General features: G+C 45.7%; 1 protein-coding gene across 4 annotated transcripts in view; it reads left to right on the top strand.

The window, feature by feature from the left end:
• CCNY (cyclin Y) overlaps positions 1–15,146 on the top strand; it is a 304,247-nt gene extending 289,101 nt beyond the window's left edge. For 3 of the 4 annotated variants that reach the window (XM_073885514.1, XM_025885880.2, XM_073885513.1), the window contains 3 exons: positions 1,066–1,232; positions 8,546–8,708; positions 12,799–15,146. In XM_073885514.1, coding sequence (XP_073741615.1) covers positions 1,066–1,232; positions 8,546–8,708; positions 12,799–12,915 — 447 coding nt within the window. In that variant the 3' untranslated portion in view covers positions 12,916–15,146. Of the gene's footprint in view, positions 1–1,065; positions 1,233–3,106; positions 3,298–8,545; positions 8,709–12,798 lie in introns of those variants that run through there. The other variant, XM_025885879.2, reaches the window with a different exon arrangement.
• Positions 15,147–20,881: the final 5,735 nt, after the last annotated feature.

Here is a 20,881-nt window from a genome sequence, read left to right as displayed (position 1 = left end):
AAAATAACTGGTGTTGGCGAGGATATGAAAAAAATTGAAACCCCTGTGCTTTGCTGGTGGAAATGTTAAGTGGAAAAATAGTATGGTGGTTCCTTAAAAAATTAAATATAGAATTATCATATGATCCGGCAGTTCTCCTTCTGGGTCCATACCCAAAAGAATCAAAAGTGGAGACTCAGAAAGGTATTTGTACACCAGCGTTCACAGCAGCAACATTATTCACAATAACCAAAAGGAGGAAACAACTCAAATGTCCGTTGATGGAAAAATGGATAAACACAATGTGGTATGCAGTGGATTATTATTCAGCCTTAAAAAGGGAAGAAATTTTAACATATGCTACATACTTGGATGAACCTTGAGGACATGCTAAGAAAAAAAAAGCGAGAATAAAAATGACAAACATTGAATGATTCCTAGAGTAGTCAAACTCACGGAGACAAAGTAGAGTGGTTGTTGCCAAAGGCTGGGGGGAAGGGGAACAGAAGAGTTGGTTAGAAGGAACAGAGTTTAGTTCAGGATGATGAGAAAGCTCTGGGGACAGAGATGGGTGGTGGTTTTACAGCAGTGTGAATGTACTAACTGCTACGGAACTGTGCACTTAAAAATGGTTAAATGGTAAATGTTATATATATTTTACTACAATAATAAAAAAATAGGTTTATTGATGCATGTAAATTTATAATTGCCTCAAAATAAAAACTTTACGAGATAGAAAAGGTTTGTTCCTTTGACACCGTTTGTTGAAATTTGTACTGTTTTATGTTGAATCCATATTGATATCATAGTTGTTAGATTGAGAAATTAACCTGTGCTACTTGGAATTTGTTCCTGCCTCAGAGTCTTTTACGATCCAACTACATCCACACTCTTCAGTTACGGAGGGTGTCCATTTCCCATCAGACTAGTTGAGCCCTTTGACTTTAAAAACAGGTATGATCAGAGGATAAATCCCTGTTTAAAGGCTGGTGAAATGGAGTCAAACAGTTTTAGAGTTTATGTATGCTAGCATGTAGGACAAAACAACTCAAGTCCTTTAACTCTGGCATTTTCATGTCTTCCCAGGTATACCTTGAAAGACTTTTAACATATGCAGAGATAGACATCTGTCCGGCCAACTGGAAGCGGATTGTTCTAGGGGCGATCCTGCTGGCCTCCAAGGTTTGGGATGACCAGGCTGTGTGGAATGTGGACTACTGCCAGATCCTGAAAGACATCACGGTGGAGGACATGTGAGTGTGTGTATTGGGGTGGGGCACCATTTGGGAAGGAACCACGTCCCTCTGAATGGTCTGTATGGTAATGAAGGAATGAATTTGACTAAAGGTCTCTTGTGAGTGGGCACAACAAGGACATGGCTGGGGAATATTACACCTGTACTACTCTTCATTGAGGATCATGAAGAGGTACTGGTTACACTTTTTGATTTTGTGAAACTAGTTACTGAAACTATATTATGGGCAGACATTCTTTTACCTTAATCAGAAAGGTGTAGATAATGCTGTCACCTCTGTGATGGCTTTTGTTCTGGCTCTTTACCTCACTGCAGACTCATAACAATGCCCCACACCAGTCTTGTGGGCAAGAGCCTCCTCAAAAAGCAGAAGAGCTAAAATACTATGTTTCTGTTTAGTTCCAGGGAGAATTTGCAAGTTCAGTTGGTTAAAATCAGCATTCTGTCCTTGGGTGCTCTTATGTGTCTCATTAGGGCTGCATGTGCTCCCCTAGCTGGTCTCAGAGCCCCAGCTCAGTGGAAGCGCCATGAGCTTGGGGGGCGAGGGGTGTCCACCCCCATAGCTCTCAGGGCGGTCTTGGGATTTCTCAGATGGTTCAGTCCTTAGATTTAGGTGAGGATTGTGAAGAGGAGACCTGCAGGCCTGTTGTCTGCGATCTCTGGGGTCTGGGAATACAGAAAATAGGTTTAGAGCCTCTTGCAGGACAAAGGAGCTATTTTGGAAAACAATCAGGATAAACTATTTACAGTTCCTTATGGTTTTTAGGTACTTCTGACACTATTCTTGCTAAAATTTTTCAGTTATTGTTTGTTCAGCTTCCTTGAGGAAGCTCTAGGCTGGAGAAGGTGCCCAGCTGTGTCTCTGTCCACCTCTGTGTTCCTAGACCCAGTCATCCTGGGGGTGTGGGATCTTCACAGTGCCTGTGCAGGCTGCTGCTGGGGGGTGTCATGTGGGCACATTAGTTCTGGGTTCCTCACCAGCCTAAGGCCCTCCTTGCCTCTGGTTACTGATTGGATGGCACCCCATTTTTGTGGTACCCTGTGAAGCACACCTGTTTGTCTTCTTAGGTCTTTTGTTGCAGAGCCTATTTCTGCTGTAGACCTATAAAACTCCTTCCTGGGTCTATAATTCTTTATTATAAAAAGGAGGACAAGTGTAAATAAGTTTTTGATAGTAAGAAAAATTAAAGTCTTGATTATATTTCAAAGTGAAAACAACTACTAAAATAATTGTCATCAGGACCACAGAGGAGGATGCAAGGTGGTAAGAGGTACTGACTTGTGTCCTTTATTGGGGGTTACTCTGTCAACTCCTTGATATCATTTGACACTTGAGTTGTGTGCTGTAGGAATGACATCACGGTTGTCCTTCCTTGTTTGTGTTGCTGATGTATGTATGTAGGCGACGAAATTTTCCCTTTTTCCCCTTTTAGGTTCTTTGGTCTAATAATTAAATTGACATAAGACAAACAGGAGAAAAACAAATTTAATTTTGTACATATGGGAGCCCCATAAGGATATGAGACTCAGAGGCCCTCAGGCAAGTGAGGCTTATATGCCGTCTGAGCTAAGGAATGGGATCGGGGCCTAGGGCTTCAAAGGGGAGGAGTGCAGTTCAGAGGGAGATAAAAAGAGCAGATGCTTGGTGATCAGATGTTTGCCCCACCGTCCAAGTTTTTCACTTCGGGACAGTGAACCCCAGTAAGGGAGGGTGAGCAGCCTGCCCCTCTCTCCCAGAGCAGAAGAGTGGGAAAGGAGGGGCCAAAAGGAGAACCTACATACTTGATGTGTTCCTGGGCAAGTCAGTTTTAACAGTGAGAAATGAAAATTACAGATCTAGAAATACGTTCCCTAATGCTCTTGTGTTTTTAGGCATACTTGGAGAAAGCTTTTGTGTATTGTAAGGGAATACATAAACCAGCATGAAGCCCAGTGCCCTGCTAACCGCTGCAACAGAGACCCAGCGTTACGGGCCGAATTGTGTTCTCTCAGAATTCCTGTGTTGGAGCCTAAGGCCCAGTGCCTCAGAATGTCTCTGTATTTGGAGATAAGGTCATAAAGAGGTAATTAATTTAAAGTAGGTCATAAGGGTGGGCCCGAATCCAGTAGGACTGAGTCACACAACACAGCAGAGGGACAGCCATGTGAGGACACAGAGAGAAGGCAGCCATCTGCAGGCCAAGAGAGGCTTCTGAAGAAACCCAACGCTGCTGGCAGCCCCCATCTTGGACTTCCAGCCTCCAGAATTGTGAGAAAGTAAATGAATGCTGTTTAAGCCCCCAGTCTGGTATTGTATTGTGGCAGCCCTGGTAGACCGATACAGATGTTGATCCTGGCAAGTGGGGTGCTGCTGTAACAGTTACCTGAAGCTGCGGAAGTGGCACTGCAACTGGGTAATGGGTAGAAGCTACAAGAGTTTTGAGGCACATGTTAGAAAAACCCTAGATTACCTTGAAGGGATAGTTGGTAGAAACATGGTTGTGAAAGATGATTCTGATGAGGACTCAGAAAGCAGAGAGCTTTAGAGGAAGCTTTTCTCATCTTAGAGATAGACATGTAGTACCACAAACAGAATGTTGCTAGAATTAGGACTGTTAAAGGTGCTTCTGGAGTGTGGTATCAGAAATGAGGAACATGCTGTTGGACACTGGACCAAGGGCAACACTTGTTACACAGTGGCAAAGAACTTGGCCAAATTGTGTTCTAGTGTTTGTGTAAGGTAGAATGTTCAAGAATGAACTGGAATATTTAGCTGAGGAGATTTCTAAGCAGAGTGTTTAGAAACCCTGCCTGGTTTCTCCGTGCTGCTTATAATAAAATCTGAGGAAAGAGAAATTAAAGAAGGAATTGTTAAGCAAGAAGGGACCAGATGTTGAAGATTTGGAAGAACTCAAATTTTCCAACCTCTGCCTATCCTTATTGCAAAAAATTAGAAAGCATGCTCTGCAGAGAACAATGAAGGTGTTGTGGCTGGACAGTGTTTGCCAAAGAGGTTACAAGTGTGGCTCAATGGTCCAGTCAGTCATCCCAGCGGAAATGTTGCCAGTTTAAACTGAAGGGGACAAGACAGGACAAAGTGAAGGAAGGCTGTGGGACTTCAGGATTCTACAAAAGAGCTGTCCTGCTGTGACGTGTTATCCTTCAAAAGGGGAAATGGCCGTGAAGGCAGTTTGGGAGTTGGCAGGGCTGCCTTTGCCCCCACGGGCACAGCAGGTATGGGTCTTGGGGGCTGAGGCTGCCTCCTCCTCGGCTAGGATGTGGGGCTGCTGCCCTTGGCTAAGGGGGCCCAGAGGCAGGGCTCCCCTCTCAGTGGGCTGGATGATAGAGCATCAGCCAAAGATTATTCTCAAGCCTTAAAATCGAACGCATTTGCCCTGCTAGATTTCGGACTTGCTTGAGGCCCAAGACCCCTTTCTACTTTTTGATTTCTCCCTTTTGTAATGGGAATGTCTGCCTATGCCTGTGTGACCATGGTACTTTGGAAGCAGATAACTTCCACAGTAGGAAGTTTCACGTGTTCATACCTGCAGAGGAATTTTGCCTCAGGATGAATCAGACCTCTGGTCTCACCCATACCTGATTTAGATGAGATTTTCGGGCTTGGAGTTGATGCTGCAATGGGTTAAGACTTCTGGGTTGTTGGGATGGGGTGAATGTATTCTGTATGTGAGATCTCTTTCTCACACCATCACATGTCAGCTTTGAGCACCTAGTGACAGTTGCCGTGCATGGGAAAGGGAAGGATGAACTTTGACGGGCAAAAATGCTGTTAAGAGAAATTACACTGTGGGGTTGACTTGTTTTTGTTTTGCAATAACCTTAGAAGAGTTGTTCTCATATGTAAAACAAAGGAATCTCAAATAAGGAGAAGCCAAGGGACTGGTTTTAGTGCTGCATAGCAGATAGAGACAGCAAAAACCTCCGACCCTCCATGGGTGTAGGGTGCCCGGTCTTTGGTTTTTGGTTTTCATTGTGGTAAAATATACATGGCATAAAATTGACTAGTTTAGCCATTTTTAAGTGTACAGTTCTTTGGCATTAAGTACATTCACATTATTGTGCAACCATCACCAACCAGAAACTGTGTGCCCATTAAATAATACGTCCCCACATCCCCCTTTCCTGGCCCCTGGCAGCCATCATTCTGCTTTGTCTCTGAATTTCACTTCTCTGGATGCCTCACAGAAGCAGAATCACACAGTGTTCCTCTTTTTGTGACTGGCTTATTTCACTTAGCATAGTGCCCTCAGGGTTCATCTGTATAGCAGCACATAGTGGAATTTCCTTCCTTTTTAAGGTCGAAAGTATTGCAGTCCATGTGCATACTCTGTTTTGTTTATCCATTCATCCATTGCTAGACACCTGACACTTGCACTGCTTCTGCTCTTGGCTCCTGAGAATAGCATTGCTGGGAGCACGGGTGTGCAGATCTCTCCCTGAGTCCCTGCTTTCAGTGCTTTTGTGTATATACCCAGACGTGGGATTGCTAGACTGTCAGTGGCTGGTTTTTAAAGTGAACCCGTTTTTCTAGAAAAGCAGATAGATGATAAATGTTTAGATGATAAAAACAGCTCTCCTTACTCCATTTTAGAGGCCCCTTCACAAGTTGTGAATTGTGCTAATTCAGTTGGGTTTCTCTACGATTTTGATCTAATAATAATGCATATTTCTGAATATATGTTTTGTTTACTGACTTGAATTACTTCTTATAAAATTTTAATCAGAACTGTTTTCTCATGATTATTCAGTTGAGGGCAGTAAATCCATCAAGCCTGTTCTCTCTGTGTCACTCTTAGTATTATGATTTATCACGTAGCAAGCTGTCACATGTCCCTGTAAGATGTCCTGCTGCAGTTTGGAATTTCAGATTTTGGGAATTACTTTTATCTGCTAAATCTTGCCTTAGTTAGAAATAAGCACAACAGCTCTAAAGTCCGTATTTCCCTCATTAAAAAAGAAAGGCCTGAAGGCTGTTCCTTTTTTCCAAGGAACCTTGAGGAAAATGCCACCTTGTTCAAAAACAGATTCCTCTTGGCTTTAGTCAGAGTGTATCCCCTCAACAAGAGTCATTGCTAGCCAGCTACCACCGGGGCCAGGGTTAACAGACTGGCTCTATTCCCCTCCCCACCCCCACCCCCACCCCCCGAGGTTTTCTTAGCATCAGGAGAGTGAGAGCTGCAGTGGCTCCTTCGGCCACCAGACGGCAGTCTGTCCCCAGGCGGCCCCCATGGTCCCGCCAGGAGAGCTCCTTCCAGCCCTTTTGTTTTGGCACTTCTGACCTTAGCAGTACTTTTACACTCTTGTTTTATTGAAATCTTAGCTGAGTTCCAGTATTTCACAGGATGATCTCTTGTTAAATCTCATTTAAAGGAGGCATAAATAAAAGTTAAAGTAAAAATTATCCCAAATAAGCCAAAGTAATTTAGACTCTTTAAAAAAAGAATAAAATTTAGCACAGTATGAACATTTGGAGCTCACCTTCTTTCACTAGACTGTATAGAAACAGCAAATTATGGTGTTTCTCTGATGAAAAGACCTGAATGTGACTTCTCAGTCTTCCCATCTGAGGACCACAAACCTTCTGCAGCAGCTCTCATTTGTGCAGTACCTTCTCTCTCTGAAGCCACCCACTCTTGCTCAGATTGCAGCCTTCCTTCCCCACCACCTTGGTGCTCCTGTCCCTTGTTGTCACAGCAGGAGATTGAGACAGAGTCCTTTCAGTCGCTGCTGGCTTACTGAGGTGACTCACCAGGAACAGACCAGGACTCGGGTACACCATGGGGACAGAATGGTGCTGAGTTAGTTTGAGGCTGCAAAACATCAGGTACCTGCATCCAGAGGCCAGAGCTGGGGGGCTCAGTGTTCAGTGGAGTCCATGGAGGGGGGATCCGGGCTAGTTGGGGTGAGGCCTAGCACTTAGGGCAGGGTTTGTCAGCCTTCAGATTCACTTACAGGAGATGGTGACCAGGTATCCTGCCAGAAATCCCCTGCCCCAACCCTTGTTCCTTTCCACCAGAGCTCTGTGTTTCCAAGCTCAGTTCATCTCTTACTTCTATGGGAAGCCTTCCTCCATCCCTCCACCCAAGCTGAGCTTGGCCTGTTCCATCCAGTAAGGGTAATTATTGAGCACTAACTGTATGTCACGTGCTTTGATAGGGGCCAGGTGGCATGGTTTCTGGCTAGGAGGGGACAGGCAAGGACACTGAATCAAGGTGACACCTGCAGTGGAGTCTGATAAAGGACAGAAATAGAGGGCTGTGTAACGTGCTTGGGAGCACAGGGTGCTTTCAGGGGGAGACGATGCCAAAACTGTGTGCCCGACCTAGCACCAGTGCTCAACAAACAGATCCATCGCGGAGGACTTTTCTCCCTCCAGGTACTAACTGTCAAGAAATGAACCTGATCTAAAAGATAATTGACATGGGGAAGTTCTCCAAATAGAAGTTTTAAAATCTATTCTGGCTACCCATCATTCATTTTCATCAAACTATAAATGGGTTGACCAGATGGATCTTAATACCTGTGTTGGCTCCTTTACTGACCAGTCTGTGGAGGTGAGTGGTTCTAGAGGTTTGGGCTGGGACCAGCCGCATCAGCATCCTGTGGGAGCTTGTTAGAAAGACACATTCTCAGGCCCACCCCCCGACCCACTGAACCAGGACTGGGGTGGGCTCCGCAGTCTGTGTTAACGAGCCCTGCGTGTGATTAGATGACAGGCTCAGGTGTGGGGACTACTGCTTTCACTCTTCAGAGTTGGCGGGGGTCCCTTTTTGTGAGTCCAGGGCTGTGATTCATTCACCTACTCCCTGCTTTGCCTAAGAAAGCCCCCACAGCAGTCCCTCCGCTCTTCTCCTAGGAGGTAGGGAAGGGGAAGGCCCACTGAGGAAAGACAGGCCTCTAGGTGTAACAGAGGCTTTTCCCCTGGGCTCCTGTGTTGGCCCCTCGCCAGACTCCACTTGACAGCTCTTGACTGCTTCATCTGCCCCAGGGTTGATGGTTCGTGCTGGGATTTGCAGCCAGAGTTTGCTGTGTGTGTGGTTGGGTCTCAGTGAAACGCACCACCCTGAGGCACTTCCTGGTGATCGTCCCAACTAATCAGGCCTCATCCTTCTGGGCACTTGATCATTTGGCTTTTAGTACCCATTTGGTGGTTAAACTGCAACTCTGGTGTCCGATCACGCAATTAATTAGATAGCTTTTCTCCCTGGAGGTTGCAGTTTTCTGGAGTCTGGTCTCTAGCAGCTTGCCTTGGTGGGCCACGCAGCCTGGTATGGCAGCTAAACATGTGCTCTTTTTGTCTTTGCTTTGCAGGAATGAGCTAGAGCGACAGTTTCTTGAATTGCTCCAGTTCAACATCAATGTTCCTTCCAGTGTTTATGCCAAGTATTATTTTGATCTTCGTTCTCTGGCAGAAGCAAACAACCTGAGCTTTCCCTTGGAGCCCCTGAGCAGGGAGAGGGCTCACAAGCTTGAGGTAAGATGCTTTCACGTACTGGTTTTTGATGCATTATTGCAGATGCCTCATCCGGGTCTCCCGGAAGTGGGAGATCACCACGCTCATTTCTCCCACTGTGTGTTGTTATGAAATACAGACAGGTCACCCTGGATTTAGAGTTGGCCAGTTTATTTAGTTGATTGTAGTTCATCCAACCATAGCTTTAATAACCTTCTGAATATCTTTTATTTAATGTGCATTGATTCTATTCTTCAAATCTTACAAAAGATCTTTTTTTTTAAAAAATATGCTCACACGCTGTGAATTGTGCAAGACTGTTGAATCACAGACCTATACCTCTGAAACAAATAATGCAATATATGTTAAGAAAAAAAAAAGATAGCAGAAGGGGAAGAATGAAGGGGGGGAAATCGGAGGGGGAGACGAACCATGAGAGACGATGGACTCTGAGAAACAAACTGAGGGTTCTAGAGGGGAGGGGGGTGGGGGGATGGGTTAGCCTGGTGATGGGTATTAAAGAGGGCACGTTCTGCGTGGAGCACTGGGTGTTATGCATGAACAATGAATCATGGAACACTACATTAAAAAAAAATACGCTCACAAAAAGGTATTTCTCGACATGCACTTTTATAAGGAAAAAGATACCAGATGACCCTAATGATTGGGAATCCCAAAAGGTTATATTCTGCTTTTTATTTTTTATTCAAAATATTTTCCCCACAGCCCAATTAGAGCTGGGGCCAGCCCCATGGGTCTTGGTCTGGATTTAGGGCCTTCACTGTTAAGCTGTGTAACTTTTGTGCTCATGACCTGTGTATATAGCTATTTGCACCTAGCTCTTCCCATCTGACTTGTTGAGTGGATGAAAAGTGGTGGGGTGACGAGGAAGGGTGAAACCCCTTCCTGCAGACAGAGAAGGTGTGCTGAGACCCTCTGTACCTTCATCCAACAGGTCCACTGTTGTGGACCCTTTGATCAAAGCAGTTGATGGTACAGTCACTTCCCCAGCTTGGTGAGCCCCAGGAGGTCTGTGCTGCCTGCCCCATTGTCCAATCTGAGTGACACGTTATCCTGATTCAGTACAAGGTCAGGATAGCTAGAGTGCTGGTCTAACAGGGTTAGTAGCTGTGAACCACACAAAGTCTAGAGGTGGAGGGAAAGGGATTATTATGGTTTGCAAGCTTAAGAAAGCCGAAATTTTAAATAAAATTGTAAAAAGTACGTAGTATGCTAATCCCAAGAAAAAACTGTAAAACTGTGGAACAGACTGGATATGGAGCACGGTGTTTAAAATAAAAACCCAGTGAGGTTTTCCGAACTCGGCCACTCTGCTGTAATTGTGTGCTCACCATTGGGATGCAACTGCTCATTTAAAGTCTCCCATTTCTCTGAAGGAGGTGCCTTAAGACGGGCAGGCACGTGCGTGAAATAGGATTCGATTTCACGGTCAGCAGGCTCCGGAAGCCCTCCTGCCCAGTGCTCCTCTCCTGCTGAGGGAGGAGCATGGAGCTCCTGGAAGTGGTCGCTTAGCCTGCAGAAAAGCGGGTCTGGGGTTCTCTGTGGGAGAGTATCTTGTGTTGCGGACACATAGGCTGGCTGAGACAGGGTAGCTGGTGCCGCTGTGACCTCCAGCAGGTTATCTGAGTGGGAAGAGGGAGTGCGCGCCTGCCCCAGGGGCTGCCGCACCCAAGTGCTGCGTAGGCTCACTGGGCCGAGGAAGGCCGGTAGTCCTAGCAAGACTGTTCTCTGTCCTCCCAAGAACCGGAGCTTCCTGAGACGCAGACCCCCACTCCTCTGCAGGTCTGGACAGAAGCACTCTCTGGAAAAGCACGTGGCACCCCCCTTTGAAATAATTTTTAAGGAATGGGATTTCATTATTTTCCAGACCCCAGTATCCCTCCTAGTCCGTCTGGTTAGCAAACTTGAACCCACTTGTGGAAAGCAAGGGGGTTTGGTGAGACATACTAGAAGTGGCTGTTACCTGAGGCTCTGTACCTGCTCGCACGTACCACCAAAGGGCTGATTTGATAGGCAGGTTGCAAGGTAGAGTGTGGACGCTAGAATGTACCAGGAACCAAGGCAAGTGCAAAGTGGTCTTTTCATTAGCCTGGTCATTTCTCTTTGAAATAAGTTAGTATCTCTGTATGCATGTGGGAGATGGGATGAAAGCTAAGGGTTTGCATTATGAAATCTAGAATAAGATCATACTTGCTAATTCATCATTATAATATTACATTCAGACCCGTATACTGTTTATAAGCTGAGAAACCACACTCAGGGAGTTTAAATACATGAAAATAATTTACTTTCAAAAATCATTGCTCTAATGTCTGTAAGGGATCAGATTTTCTCTTGACGTATGTCACCTATATTAAGTGTGTAGAATGTATTTCACACGGGAACTCCCAGTGGTCTAGCCCATCTCCTGCCCTCGTTCATCTGTCGTTTGGAGGAAGATGTCCTCAGCTCCTGTCTCTCTCCTCTAATCCATCCTCCCTGCTACCACTGGAGTTGTCGTTCTAAAGTGCATTTGTGGGTTTTAGAAAATAAATGAGAATCGGTTGTCAGTACTCTGTGTTCCCAGTACTTGGACCCTAGCCTGATACGTGCATGCTCTGTTATGTGCACATCTTGATTGGAACTTACACATCCATTCGACACATATTCCCTCGGGGTCCCCTGATACCAGGCGCTGGTTACCAGACACCAGGAGTTTACGTTCTGCTGGGAGGACACAGACAGTAAACAGTAAACATAATAAATAAACTAGTATGTTAGAAGGTGAGTACAACAGAAGCAGCAGGGTAGGGGTTGCCGTTGTCAGTAGCCTCACTGAGTCAGTCATGGTGGCGCAAGGGCTCTAGTGTGGGCCCTCTTAGCCTTGCAGAAACCTCCAGGCTGAGGGAAGAGCTGCTTCAAAACCTACAGTGGGAGCCAGCTCAGGCTCAGGTGATGGGGGCGGAGGGGGAGGCCGCAGAGCAGTGTGGGTGAGATGAGGGGAAGTATGGGGGAAGAGATCACAAGAGTTAGCTAAAGGGGCGGCAGGGAGAGCAGCTAGAAGGATTATCATCACTTCAGTGAGAGCCATGATGATGTGATCAGGGTCTACTGCTCTTGTGCCTTTGTCCCTTGATGGTGACTTCCTGGCAGCTATTTTCCTAGCCCCTGCCTCATCCCTGGCCTTTTGCTTAAATGGTATATAAGTTAGAAGACCTCATGTTTGCATCATCGTGAGTGAAGTCAGCCCCACTCCTGGGTCATTTTGACAGAAGGCAAGGTGAATGTGACCAGGACAAGACATCTAGGGTGATGTGAGCTGGCTCCCACTTTGTCATCCATGTGCTCTCCACCTGCACCCAGTAGCAACCCTGAAAGAGCCATGACCAGGCTCCGAGCCCCAGGGAGGGCTGAGCCTTGCTCTTGGCTGAGACGTTCTCCCCAGAGTCTCACTGTCTTCATCAAGAAAACGAGGACAGTGTGGATTGTCCCTACATTGTCCCCTCCCAGTTCCTTTCTTCATCAGTCATCTAGAGTTGACTCAGACATGGGGTCATCTGCTCTGACTCAGTCTCAGATAACTGACTGCCTCCAAGTACTGTACTGAGCGCTCTTACCAGCGCCGCCTGGCACGAAGCCCTGATGCGTTATGACAGCCACGCAAGGCGGGGTGCTCTTTACCCTGTTTGCAGACGAGGATGCAGGACTTGAAATAGGCATAGGCCCAGGTCACATCCCCTCTCCCCACCGAGTGGTTCGCCAGCATTGACCCAGCATCTAGCTGAGCCCCAGGCTGCACTGTCCTATAATTGTTTCACATTTTGTGATGATTTTCTCAGTTAGACTGTAAGCGCTTTGGAGACAGGGCCTGTGTCTGTACCTCCTTCGTGGCCCCCATTGCGAGCGGCCCAGATTTGGGCTGCGGCATGGAAGCTGCCCGGGGCAGGAACTCTTGTCAGGATTGGCCCCGTGTGTCCTCAGTGCCTAGAACGATGCTGGCACCCAGCGGAGGTGGTGTCTGATGAGTGAGGGAGCGGAGGGCGCCTAGAGGACGGTGGTGCTTGCTCCCGAGTCCGGCCCTGACCCGAATTGTCTCTCTTCTGCCCCTCAGGCCATCTCTCGCCTCTGTGAGGACAAGTACAAGGACCTGCGTCGACCCACGAGGAAGCGGTCAGCGAGTGCTGACAATCTGACTCTGCCGAGGTGGTCCCCCGCCATCATCTCCTAACCATGGGGGTCCCCACTGGAGGCCATGCCATCCCTCAGTTTCTCCTTTAGTGTGAGAAAAGACAGACTGGGGGTGGTTTTGTTTTTGTTTTCCTTTCCTTTTCTTTTTTAATTCATAGCTCTGTCAGGCTGCCTTGATGACCGCCTCCAAGCTGTGTGGCCCACTCGCACGCAGCAAGGCCTCGAGGGAAGCGAAATCAGTATTCTGAAAATCCTGTTTCATGCCCTTCCCCATCGTCATTAACAGCTCTTCCCTCATGGAGGAAAAAGACTCTAATCCTGGAGAAGGAAACAAAGGGAAAGGGAAGTCGTGTAGAGGCAGGGGAAAGGTTAAATGGCTTGACCATTTCTTAAGTCCCCGTCTGGTCAGTAGATGAATACGATGGAAAGACACAGAAGTAGGTAACAAAGTTGGATGTGCATTAAAGACAAGAGTGCGCGTTTATCCACCTCCGTCTGGATCAGTATGTTCTGTAAGACTTCTTGCATTCCTTCTAGCTGCTTTTTGGGATTTGGGGGATTTTTGTTTGTTTTTATTCTGTTTTTGGTTTTGGTCCCACAGAGCAGAGAATATAGTTTGTATCCACCATGGCACAGACATCCAAATAAATAGTACTGGTTGTTTCTCTCTGCACTATTCCTGTGAGCTGTCTTCTGAGCTTTCTTCCTCACAAGTGGGATGCGCTTGTTATATTTCTGTACACCTTTATTTTATACAGTTTTTCTTCAACGGTGGCAAAATTAACTTGACTGTAGTGCTGAACCAAAAGTATCCCTTTCCCTCCTTATTTCCCACCCCAAGAAAATTCTAGATCACATGGGTGCTTGTGCCTTCCAGTTTATTTGCAGTTGTTTTTTTAATTTTTTTCTCTGACCTGAAGTCGTAGTTACAAATCAGTCAGATTTTGTGGGCTGAAGGAAAGAGTGTGCAGCAGAGGGTGTCCTCTGGGTGAAGTTTTTTCCAGAGTGCTAGGTGTCTGCCTGCAGTTACTGAGTAGGAGCCATTTCTCTGTACCCCCTGCCCAGTTCATTCCTCTACTTCCATGTCCACTGTTGCAAGCAATATTCTTCTCAACTTTTATATGTTTACTTTAAATCAAAGTTAGTCTATTTGTATAAAATTTTTTAAAAATCTAAAATTAAAAAAAAGGGGGGGTGGGTTATTCCCATGGGAAGATCATTGAAGGGCAAAATGTTACTATTTACTGAGGTATTTTTCACAGGACGATTGAATAAAAAACTTGCATTTTCATTGTGGGTGCTTAGCGAAGTTACACAAAAATTCAAACTGTGAAGGTTTATGCTTCATTAATTATGACCGTACTTTTTCATTTTCTGACCATCCCTAATTTCCTTATGGGCTAGATGAGAATCTTTTATATCAAGTAAAATAAAAGGGTTAATGATAGAATATCAGAGTAAATTTGATATTAAGTCTAAGAATCTGAGTCAATGAAGCATATAATGCTTTGGGTGTTTGCATATTTTCTTGGGTCACAATGATAGGCTTCTAAGTTTTTTCCCTTTTCAAATCTGTGTGAGGCGAATGGCAGCAGATACTCTGTGTTTCACCTTCTTCCTCTGTGAATGTGGAAACTTTGGAATATTAGTCTTGGGTACCCGAAAGTCATACGCCTGATCCTCAAAGATGCCTGCTTCTGATGAAAGGTACTTTGGAAATGGAAGAGACTCAGAAAGGTGAAATCCCAAGATCCCCAGACCAAAAGTGCTAGTCAGGTTTCGGTGAGATTTGTATCCTGTGTAAACAGCTGTTTGGACCAGAAATATTGTCCAGTTCTTTCTGGCCTAAACTTCCAAAAGCCAACAAGCAGAATCTGAAAAGTTAACTATGTTTCCATTGTAATGGTGTTGATATACTCTATGGGTACCAAAATCAGCTTCTCTCTTTAAGTAAGAGTTGGATTTAGAACTTTAAATAGAGATCTAAAAATGTAGAAAATATCATTTTATATTCCCTAATCTATATAGCTTAAAAAGGGACATATTTTCTTAGCTGAATATGAATACCTCTCAAGCATAAATTAGTTCCTCTCATGTAAAGTATCTTATTTTACCGATCCATTTCAGGAAAGACGTTCTGCTGCCTTTAAAGCAGAAAGCTTATTTTTATCCCTTTTATTTGAATGAGAGAGATTTGAAAACTGAATTGTGTAAATATTTCAATGCATCTGCTATTATTTTGTGGAGTTTATTAAACTACTTTAAAAAATTGTATAGTCTATTTATTGTATGTATGTACATACAGTCTGATAACTTAAAATTTAAAGTGGATTCCGTAAAACCTGACTCAGTCTTGTTTAGACTATTGAATATTGTTTTAGCCTTGTGCACTGGACTCTACCTCTGTATAGGAAAATTTTCCATTATCATTAATAAGTATTGATCTGTATTAATTGGTTATGTTTCTTGCACTAAGGATTTTTAAAACTCTGCTGTTAAGTGTAGATTTTAGTTTTACTTTTGCAGTATGAATCACTTGACACATACGTGGATACTTCAGGTTTATTTATTTTATTTTTCTACATGACGGTGAAGACTTAAATTTTGTTCTCTGGTTTGTTCTGAGTTTGCCAAAAAGAAACCCCAACAACACCCAGTACAGTACCTATTGGTAAATCATAGTGACTGTAATTTGTTTGCAAGGTGATTCAATGCCCTACAGTTAAAGCCAGATTGCAATTTAGGATGACATTGTCTTAGTGTAGTTTTTGAATGGACAGTTCTCAGCATTGATGGAGGATGAAGAAAACCACGCATTTTGTTGACTTTAATTTTAGAGTAGACTTAAACAACAAAGTCATTGGGAGAATAAGTATATATCCCAGTGAAATTTTTTTATTTGTTTTACTCCCCCCCTCCCCCCCACTGGGAAAAGGGAAAGAAGTCAGGGATTTAAAACCAAATTGGAGGGCAAAGTGGGAGATCCTACCAAGATCCGAGATGTACTCCTATGCCTTAATGCACTAGGTGAGGCCGGTGTCAGAGCCTTGTACCCATCATCTGGCTCCTCTCCTGGGCTGGCTCTCCCGAGTTCCTTCTCTTGGTCTGTGGCAGGGGCATCTCCGTCTTGGGGTTTCCCTCAGTCCTGGGCATTTTGATCCTCAGCAGAACTGCAAAGCAGAATTTTGGGAGTGAGCAATTTTGATCCTTTCCGGCTGCTTTTGGTAACCTCTCACCTGGGGCCATATTTTACAGCTTTGGATTTTTTAAACAATAAAATATAATTCCTGGTTCATTGTAGGTACTTAATAAGTGTTAAATAAATAAATACATAGAACAAATAGTGCCTTCTTGCTGCATTTTTTGGAATGCTATATTGAGGTAAAATTCAACAGGTTTTATGGATGCTGAGTGTGGACCACTTCTTTGTCAGAGCAATGGGAAAAGTCTTATTAGTCCTGTAAGTTTAGAGTAATTCACAAAAGTATTGAACACTTCTTAGAAACCTCTTATTGCGATGTTGCATGACAGAGACCTATCAGAGCATGTCACTTTTATATTGATACCCTATTTTATTTGAATGTCTTTATCCCCTTTGACTTCATCAGAGTCAACATCTCAAGACTGTATTGGGTGGATCCTAGAGACATGGATCATCTTTTGAAAGGCCATCCAGAGAGAGTCCATATCCTTGTTGAAAAAGAGAAGAAATCAGAAACATGCCTTCAAGCTGAAATGGGAAAAGGAGACTTGAGAAGATTTATTTTTTAAACTCTATGGATTGCTAGGAAAACGCTACACACAACTTCATTAAGATCATGATTTGCTGTTACTGAATGCAGAGCCTTACTAGAACTATTGCGTCTAAAAACAAATGCTACCCCCCACCCCCAACCCCTGCCTCAGTTCAAATTAGGGAGTTGTAGAAGTGTGCTTGCAGTCACAAAATGGGTGATGGATTGTGGACCTGACCAGTTCAGCTGACTTCCTTTCCAGTTTTGCTATTGGATTTTCTTATCAAGTTTGTATTTGTGAACCTGCTAAAGGAATACTGAGTCACTTTCCATTAGAAGCTTCAAGAGTTCAGTGGTCAGCACTGGCATGGTCTGCTTTTATTCATCTCTCAGTTGAAAGTCTTTGGAGGGCACCGTGTATCTGCATCGTGCGGGTCTAAGTGGCAAGCACTCAGGTGAGGATTTGCCCTGGTCACTGTGCTGTCCATTGTAGTCTTTGTAGAAGGCTCTCTGGAAGAGCTTGTGATGGTACGAAATGAGCTCAGAAGGATCTGAGCTCTTTTATAAGGTCTTTATAAGCTTTCCTGTGTCTTTTAGTGGACTGATTTAGGTAGAGGTCTTTAAGAACTTTGTTTATATAAAGAAGTTATTTCAAATGCAGGGTAAAAGAGTGGCGTTCCAGAATAATCCTGTGCCCTTCATTAATTAGACCTGGAAAAAGAACAGCTAGCAAATTCATGAGATAGGGTTCTTACTATGCAGTGACTGGGAAGAACCCTCCCTCCCTGTGTCAGTCATTTTGACTGCAGAGGAGCTGCTCACAGGGTTAGTCAGAAGTACCAACGCCCTATCTACCAGGAATTGTACACATGGGAATCCATGAGGACTAAAAGCTGGCCCCTGTCCACATGAAGCTGAATTGATTTGGTCTGGATCAAGTAACATAACAATACAGAAAATAGAGACACATTTCGTCCTGTCGTGAGCATGAAGCAGAATATCTAAACCCGTCTCTGGTCATAGACAAGCAATGAGGTGCTTCTGGAACATCATTTCTCCCTATAGACATTCATGGAGTTCCACAATCATTTAGTGTTACATATCGGTATTTTTTGGGGGGTAGGGGGACCTTAAAGGTCGTGTGATGGCTACCAAGAAAATGAAGAAAGAAACCACTGGAAAAGAATCAGAATTTAGTAGGATGGGAGTTAGAAGATAACTGGTACAAAAGTGATGGTTTCCCTAGTCACCAGCAGTAACCAATTAGAGAACACAGTGGAGAAGAGGTGCCATTCGGAACGGGATCCAGTTATAACCCACCCGAGAACAGAAACATGACATGTTTACAATGCATCTAGCATACCTCAATTCATTTAATCCTCATCGAGGTTTCAGGGTAGCTGTTATTATTATTCCCAGATGAGGATGCATAAGTTTGCAGAAGTTAAAACCTTGCTTTGGGCCCATGGTCTGAGAGTTGTAGAGCCAAAAGCCTGACTCCAGAGCTTATTTTTAACCACCTTGCTATATGGCCCTTCACTGCCCTCGTTAGGGAAGAAACCTATCGAGAGATGTCTCTAGTCTCCCCATCCCTGAAGTCGTGCCAATCCCAAACCTGCAAATGTGACCTTAATCGGGAAATGTGGCCTTTGCAGATGTAATTAGTTAAAATGAGGTCATACTGGATTAGGGTGAGCCATCAGTCCAATGACCAGTGTCCTTCTAAAGAGAAGGGAGATTTGGAGAAAGAGACCTAGGGACAATGTCATGTGACAACAGGGTTAGAGGACGGAGCAAAGCAGCCATAAGGTGAGGAATGGGAAGGCTGGCCGGCAGGCTGGAAGCAGCAAGGAAGGGGTCTTCAGAGAGCACGGCCCTGCTGATGCCTCACTTGAGACTTCTAGCTTCCAGAACTGTGAGAGCGTCCACTTCTGCAGGAATCCACCCAGCGTGTGGCAGTGTCGTGGCAGCTCTGGGAAACGAACATGTACGATTCCTAAATAAAGAGACCACTGAACTTGACAGGCAGGCATCATAAAGACCTGAAGAGACACACTGTTTCTGAGTGGGAAGTCACGGTACTGGGAGAATGTCCCGTCTCCAGCTTTCTTCCCTGCGACTCTCCCCTTTGGCCAGTGTACGCTAAGCCCGCCCAGTTCTGTCCCAGGTGAGGACCTTTCTCTGAGCTGGGATTTCTGTCTGGCATGTTCCCCCACAACATTTAAGACTTATGCTTAAAGTCAGGTGTCCAAGAGGCCTGCTGTGACCTCGCCCCCCTCAAAGGTCGCCCCCCCCCCAGCGGCTCCCGCAGCACCCCACTTTCAGCCTTGTGTGGCTGCCATTGCGCCACGCTCTCTTCTGGTCACTTCTCTACGGGCCTCCTGCCCTTGCAGTGCTGCTCCACGGGGCGAGGGTCCTGTCTGTGTCCACACCGAACCTAGACCTCCCCTTTTAGAGGGAGGGAAGGGGGTTCCCAGAAGTAGAACCCAGGACAACCTTGAGGCAGGCTCAAGGAGAGAAGCAGAACTTGAACTGGGTGTGTGTGGGATCTGGATAAATAGGAAAGGAAAGGAATTCCGCTCAAGAATGTTCTGTCTCTTGGGGCGCCTGGGTAGTTTGGATGGTTGAGCGCGTCTGCCTTCGGCTCAGGTCATGATTCCAGGGTCCTGGGATCGAGCCCCACGTCGGGCTTCCAGCTCGGCAGGGAGTCTCCTTCTCCCTCTCCCTCTGCCTCTCCCCCTGCTTGTGCTCTGTCTCTGTCTCTGTCTCAGTATCTCTCTCAAATGAATAAATTAAAAAAATATATCTTTAAAAAAATGTTCTCTTTCTTAATGTTGCGGAGGGACGGTGTTAGGGAGGCAGGACTCTCAGTAGAGATGTACATGTACATATGACAGGCTTTGGAAACCAACCCAGGAGGTTGGAACAGTGTCCTTCAATCTTGAATGTCACGTTTTTTCCCCCAGAAACATCCTTATGCCTTATATCTTGGGTGTTTTCTTTTTTTTTTTTTTTTAAGATTTTATTCATTTATTTGAGAGAGAGAATGAGAGATAGCACGAGAGGGAAGAGGGTCAGAGGGAGAAGCAGGCTCCCTGCCGAGCAGGGAGCCCGATGCGGGACTCGATCCCGGGACTCCAGGATCATGACCTGAGCCGAAGGCAGTCGCTTAACCAACTGAGCCACCCAGGCGCCCCTCTTGGGTGTTTTCAATGTACTGAGCTTTCTCCTCATCTCAGCAGCTCCCTGGTGGTAGTGGGGCAGATGCTGTCCTGTGTTTGCCAGCTGGAGCTGAAGTTGGAAAGGCTAAGTGACTTAGCTGAGCTCACACGGCACCCTGCAGGCATCCGGCTCGGCGACACTGGCCCTGAACACTGCCGAGGACGCAAGCCCCACCTGTCGCGTGCATCTGCAGGCGCGGCGCCCTTGGAGAAGAGACAGCTGCAATATTTAGCTGTTTAAATGAGGCTTAGCAATACCTAAAGCATGGATATATAGGGGTTGCTATTTTTATGGTTGCTAAGTACAGGAACCGTGCAGATGGTGGGTCTGGCCCGTTAATAGGCATTTCGCAGAAATCTAGGAGTTGCTCTTTCAGAGTTACTGCTTGGCTCTCCAGTGATACCCTCTACCCCTCAGGTCTCCGTTTAAGTGCTTTAGATAATCGGAACGCAGGGGGGTTGTGACCGAGCCCCGCACTGCCTCCTCCCTTGAGGCACAGGTCCTCCTCTGGCATGTGTGGGTCTTGCTGGGCTGTGGTTTTGTGATTTCTCATTTTTAAGTCTGAGGTACATTTCTAGCTCAAAATAATGGATACATTTTCTAGTTCAAAATAACGCCCAGCCTCTGACTTTCACTGGGTGTCTTGGTGTGGGCTGTTCTTCCTCACTATTCACGCCTCAGTCATCCCGTCGGTGGCCCCTAACGGAGCACGTCTCCCCACCTCCCATCCCATCAGCCTCCTTATTTCACTTCTTCCCAAGGCACAGCACGGTGCGAGAAGCCCTGTCCTTGGGTTTCCGGTGGCCGCTCTCTCCACCCGAGGCAGAGCTGTCCCTCCCTCTGTGACAGAAAGCTGAGTTTCCCGCTTGCTGAGGGATGGACAGCTGTGAGGCGCTGTCTCTGAGCCCAGGGCAGAGTGCTGGGGAGCAAGGGGCCCGGCGCCGTCAGTTCCCAGAGCACCTGGGGCTTGCTTGACCTTGACCTGTGGAGGCGTGGCTACTGAGGTGGCACTGGCGCTCATGCCTGGCCAGGCTGCTGCTGGGATGCTCT

The sequence above is a fragment of the Callorhinus ursinus genome, unplaced genomic scaffold, assembly GCF_003265705.2.
Source record: "Callorhinus ursinus isolate GAN/ISIS: 27379988/994484 unplaced genomic scaffold, GSC_fseal_2.0 scaffold62, whole genome shotgun sequence".
NCBI classification, from domain to species: domain Eukaryota; kingdom Metazoa; phylum Chordata; class Mammalia; order Carnivora; family Otariidae; genus Callorhinus; species Callorhinus ursinus.
The sequence above is the reverse complement of the archived record's forward strand: the minus strand, read 5'-3'. Positions and strand labels throughout refer to the sequence as shown.